The sequence below is a fragment of the Mastigoproctus giganteus genome, chromosome 12, assembly GCF_048544385.1.
Source record: "Mastigoproctus giganteus isolate SK-2022 chromosome 12, ASM4854438v1, whole genome shotgun sequence".
In the NCBI taxonomy this organism is placed as follows: domain Eukaryota; kingdom Metazoa; phylum Arthropoda; class Arachnida; order Uropygi; family Thelyphonidae; genus Mastigoproctus; species Mastigoproctus giganteus.
Genome location: NC_143586.1, coordinates 105469635 through 105476033, shown reverse-complemented (window position 1 = coordinate 105476033; position 6399 = coordinate 105469635). Strand labels below are relative to the sequence as shown.

General features: G+C 31.9%; 1 protein-coding gene across 1 annotated transcript; it reads left to right on the top strand.

Annotated features, from left to right (window-relative positions):
- Positions 1–82: 82 nt before the first annotated feature.
- Positions 83–4233, top strand: LOC150077318 (uncharacterized). Its single transcript, XM_090386966.1, has one exon. The coding sequence runs from the start codon at positions 196–198 to the stop codon at positions 1495–1497; it is 1302 nt and encodes a 433-aa protein (XP_090243092.1). The 5' UTR covers positions 83–195; the 3' UTR covers positions 1498–4233.
- The last annotated feature ends 2166 nt before the right edge of the window (positions 4234–6399 follow it).

Here is a 6399-nt window from a genome sequence, read left to right as displayed (position 1 = left end):
GAAATATACTTACCATTCATTTAGAGTTAAATCATTCTGCTTTTTTATAAACAAACAAAAATGTGAGTGGAAACACATAAAAGAAACTACATATTATGCAATTTATACAGAACATTGCAAAACAAAAATATCCAACAGTATGGAAACATTGTGTACTGATAATTGCAACTTTATATCACATACACTAAAATTAAAATGATTCTTGATATAATGGATTTAGTACATGAAACACGAAAAATTACATTTCCTGAAGCAAATGATATGGAAACACTTGTAGAAGTTAACATCAGAGAGAAACCTTTCACTTGTGATGTATGTAGCAAATCATTTTCGCGAGCATCACATCTGAAAGACCACAGAAGAATTCACACAAATGAGAAACCATTCATATGTGAAATCTGTGGCAAGTCGTATACATTCTCATCATCCCTTAGAAAACATACGAAATTTCACTATGAGAAACCTTTCACTTGTGAAATATGTGGAAGGTCATTTTCAAACTCGACATTGCTTGAAACACATACAAGAATTCACACAGATGAAAAGCCTTTCAGATGTCAAATCTGTGGCCATTTATTTGCATACTCTTCATCTCTAAAAATGCACCAAATAACTCATACAAAAGAGAAGCCTTTCACATGTGGAATTTGTGGCAATTCATTTTCTTATGCATCATCCTTCAAAATACATAAAAGAATTCACACAAATGAGAAGCCTTTCAAATGTGATGTATGTGACAAGTCATTTTCTCAGTCATTTGATGTGACTGTACATAAAAGAATTCATTCAAATGAGAAACCTTTTACCTGTGAAATATGTAATAAGTCATTTTCAAGATCATCACATATTAAAGAACACTTAAGAATTCATACTAAAGAGAAACCTTTTACATGTGGAATCTGTGGCAAATCATTTTCATCCTCTTCATACTTCAATAAACATGTAAGAATTCACACAAATGAGAAGCCTTTCACATGTGATGTGTGTGGGAAGTCATTTTCTCAATCATCCGATCTGAAGTTACATAAAAGAACTCACTCGAATGAGAAACCTTTCTCTTGTGAAATCTGTGGTAAACCATTTGCATATTCATCATCCCTAAAGATACATAAGAGAATTCACACAAATGAAAAACCTTTCATATGTGAAATCTGTGGCAAGTTATTTTCACGATTATCACGAGTCAAAGAACACAAAAGAATTCACACCAAAGAGAAACCTTTTACTTGTGAAATATGTAGCAAATCATTTTCGCGGTCATCACATCTCAAAGAACATGCACGAATTCACACCAGAGAAAAACCTTTTACTTGTGAAGTATGTGACAAATCATTTTCACAGTTATCACATCTCAAAGAGCATGTGGTAATTCACACGCAAGAGAATCTACTCAACTGTGAAGTGGATAACTCATTTTCAAGCCCATCCTCCCATGAAAACCATTTAACTGTTTCTACAAATGAAGTACATTTTACCCATGAAATCTGTGGTGACTAATTTTTCACGGTCACTATTCTCAAATATTGAAAAGAATTGACTTAAATGGAAAATGTTTACCTTTTATATGATTGTTGTGCAAAATTCATTATTCATATTTGAATATTTCACGGATAATGTTTACTTGTGAAATGTGTGGCTATTTGTTTCTTTTTTTATCGGGTGTGATCTACAAGAATTTGCATAAATAAGGAAAGTCTTTCACCTCTCTGATTCAACATCATTTTCGATTCTGGAGTAATATAGAATCTAGTGTAAAAAAATTAAATTAATTTAAATGAGAAATCATCAGATGTGAGTTATCTGATAAGTTAATTTTGCATTCTAAAGAATGAAAAAATACATTCCAAAAAAACACTTAAGTACATACAAATGCACATAATTGTTATGAAACTCACTCTAATTTTTCAGGCCATTTTTGTATACCATTACAGTTGTTGTTGGTTGCATTTTATGCTAGGGTGCAAACATAGGCAGTCTGTTTATGCCCTAACACTGAAAACAGCAGAACAAAGCAGTGTGCATAGCGAAGAGCAAGAAATAAAAATAGCAAAGCGCCGATGAAAGATGTGTATGCACATAGTGAGGAGTTGATGAATGAGTGAATAACTTCCATCATGTCAGCTAATCAAATTGATTTCTTTTTAATGGAAAATTATTCATTAAAAATTTGGTATATGCTAAAAAAATCAAGTGGTAGAAGTTGCAGTGTGCATAAAATAAATGCAAAAAGGAATACATTAGGTGAATTTCATTACTTGTATAATGAATTACATAATGACCCAGAGAAATGTCATTCATATTTTCGAATGGGTGTATCAACGTTTGATTATACCTTGGAACAAATCCAACACAGATTATTTAAAAATTGGACAAACTTTTTAATCTTCAACCAATTAGCCCTACAGAACGTCTTGCAATTACAATAAGGTAAGCGAAATACAGTACCTAATTTGTAATGTACAATTTGATATCAAAATACACACATATAATGATATATACAAATGTTTATTAATAAGTATTTAGTGAATTGTCGGGAAAACTGCTCATATATGATGCTACTGATATAGCATTGGAGTACTCTTCAGGAACATTTTTTAATGTTTTTAGTCCAGACTCTTGTATTATTGAGGTTGTAGAAGGTGCTTGTTGGTGTTGCTGTCCAATATTTCCATAAACAAAGTTATATACCATTTCTTGCATTTTCATCCTCAATAACATTTTACTTTGTTGTGGTAGCTGTTTTATGTGGGGAAGTAAGCTGCTGAAGAAACATATGTCTTCATCAGTTACTTCCAATTTATTTTCTATTAATTTTATCTTTTCTTTCTTCAGTTGTATCAATTCCTTTCCAATGCCGTTGTGACTTTGACTATTGTGTTTGGCTGCTTTGCATTTTCCAGGTTGAGGTGTTGAAATGTGATCATTTTCATCATTAACTGCATGATTCTCATTTGGAGTAGGAGAATCATTTAATCTCTCCATATTTATATCATTTTCTTCCACTTCTGTGTGTGCACTATCTTCTTCTAGTAGTTCATTTTGGCTGGAAGTAATAGGTAGATTTCCTTCAGTTGATCTTGCAGTAAATTGATCCTTGAGAAAGTAAAGACTTTCGAAGTACTGCCATGATGAGCAAGGACTGACACCGTGAGCTGCATCGCCAGAATGTTTTACTGGTAACTTCTTAAGTTCTTTTTCAAAAGGAGTTACGAAGTGTCTTCCACTTCCCTCTTAAGGCCTGTCCTGTAAATACATATATTGCAAAATGTATCAATTTTTTTTCTCAAATTCTCAAATTTTGTGATATAAATTTGGTTTTATTTCAACAGATTTGTAGCAACAGGCTAAAAAGTTCCAAAGTCTTGGTTTTACTTTTCGAATGGGTGTCATAACAGTATCATCAATCGTTAAAGAAACTATAGAAGTAATTTGGGAAACGTTGCAACAGTTCACATGAAAACACCCACAGAAGAAATGTTTAAAGCGACTGTTAAGGAATTTTATGATAAATGGAATTTTCCAACGGGAAACATATATACGATTAAAATGCCCACTGCATTCTGGAAGCATATTCTACAATTATAAGAATTTTTATTCTATAGTTCTTCAAGGAGTTGCAGATGCAAAATATAGGTTTCTCACCATTGAAGTTGGTGGTTATGGAAAACAAAGTGACGCAGGCACTTTTCATGTTTCTTGTTTGCAAAATATTCCTTCACCTAGTAGTCTTCCATCAACTTCAATAGAAGCGCCGCATGTCTTTATTGGCAATGAGGCATATCCTTTGCTAAAACCCTACAGTAGAAGAAATTTGAATGCTAATAAAGAATACTTTAATATGTGTCTTTCAAGGGGCAAGACATGTTGTTGAATGTGCATTTGGTATAATTAATGCCAAATTTCTTATTCTTTGGAAACCTATAGAAACTTCACCCAATTTTGTGGGCAGGATTGTTAAATGTATTTGTCCTGTAATTGATTTGCAGAATGAATCCAAAACTCTACCACCTGCCTGCAATGCTAATGGAAGCAGGCAAAATAATAGTGCTTCAGCAGAGGCAACTTTTGTAAGAGACACTTACAAGATGTTTGTATGTTGAAATAAAATGTAATTAATAAAAATTATTGCAGTACAAGATATACCAGTGTATTATATACTATTTATTATGTTGAAATAAAATAAAAATTCTTTTGTAAAATAAACATATATTTTGAGCACCTATACCTAAAAATTTTCCTTCTATCCACAATTTTTTTAAAATGAAAGTACTCGCACATAGATACGTTTTGAAACAAAAACTATAAAAAGTTCTGACCGAATATATTAATAATGAAAATTAACTGTCTTTATCCCTAGAATATTATTTTCTAGGTATTCAGAAGTTGGGAAGAGAAAACATTTTTCAATACTATTTGTTTCACCACAGAAGCAAATTGTATTATTTTACATAAGTTTTAGTCCACCTCAAGGTAAAGAGTGAGAAATAAACCATATCGCTGCCAAAAATTTAACAATAATGTTTTATTATGATTGTTTTCATTTCATTTGCAACTTCATCCCAGAGCTTGTCCAAAATAAAACAATTATGGTGATTCCTGTCTTGTTGGTCCTAGAACACATTTTGTATGAAACGGCACTAATAAATTTATCCACATTCATTATTATTACTATGGGTGCTATAAGAGCAACAAAATCAAACTTGCTTGATCGTTGCACTTTGCTCTCTACTAACGAAAGAAGCGACTCTCTACTCGCTGCTGCACTATCATGTTCCGACATGTAAACGTTTGTTTGTGTTCTCCGCTTTGCTCATTGCTATTCGCATTGCTCCACTATGTTTTCAGCCTAATGCAGTTTTTATATTCTTTCACAAGGAAGAATCATTTATGTAGAATTTCTTAGCATGTACAGTTATTGTGAGAAAGGATAAAACAAAACAAAGAACAGGAAAAATCTAATAGTGAAACTGAATTCTTCTTATCTTTTGCTGACATCTCTTTGTCAGCTTCAGAGTGAGCTTGCTGGAGAGAAAATTTGTTATTTTGTTTTTATGTCCTGAAATGTTAATTCCTACATTCGATAAATTTTGTGTTTGTAATAGTTGTTAAAAAGGTGCTTTTTAATTACCATCTTGCATTATAAGAATGCCTGAATTTCCCTTAAATGTTTCTGCTGACTTGTAAAACTAACATCTTGCTAATCAAAAAAAACCATAACAGAAGAATATAAATGCTGATCATATTATTATTAATATTGCTTATGTTTATCCAATAATAATAATGTTAATTTAATATTAGGTGGATAATATATCTGAGCTGATTATGATCCTCCTGGCTGTAAGTCGTGTTGAAATTACATTTTGTAACTGTTTTGGCAATATAGATATTTATTGAATAAATTACTATATTATTCTTAAATTTCAGTTTTATTAAATGTGACTTACTTAAAAGCACTAATCCAGAGTACAGCAAATGTTCCATAGAAAAGCATATTTTGGTTGATTGTAGTGCATAGAAATTAAAAAAAACCAATGTGAGACATCTTAATTACTTGGCTGATGTAGTCTTTTTTTAAGTTACTTCAAATTTTTATGTACCACTTAAGGTGTTTTTTATAATAAAAAATGTAAATTATTATAATAATTCTACAATCGCTATACTCATACATTATTTAAGACAGAGATACTTTTATAAAAAAAAAATTGTGATATGATAGTCTTTGAGACCTTGCGTATTTTATAAAGTAACTCATATGATGGATAATCATTGCCAGTGCTTGCACCAATCAACTAATCAGTATTGTTAATAGTACATTAATCTGTTATAATAAATTTGAAGCCTGAGAAGTCTGTATTCCTCTGCCTGTGAATAAAAGTGCATCATTTGCATCTTCACCAGTTGTTTTGTTTGCTTTCCTTAGCAACAACTCTTTCACCCCCACCAGGAGGAACAACAGGAGTGTGCATCTTCATTGTAATAGTTTAAGGAAGCCTATATACCAGTATTAATGTTAACAATGAGCTATACATATTGCAGTCTGTTGCGTGCTATTATTCATGACTACCCCAGGATGAATAGGCACCTCCGTAGCCAGGTGGGAAGGAGCAGCAGTGCATAGCATACGCTTCTTGATTAGACGGGTTCGAGCCCGTCACCACCAAATACGGAGGATGCGGAAAGGTCAGGGAATGACCACCACATCTGTTGATATTAGAGGGAAAAAAATCATTCTATTAATGCACCAAAGTATTTTAAGACAACACTCATTTTATTATTTACAATACTAAAACACTCTTCTTAGTGTTGTATTATGTTTAATATATTTTTATTGAAATAGCTATGAAAGAACTGTAAAAGTTATTTAAATTTACAATTTTGGCAAATCCTTGCAGGAAATGT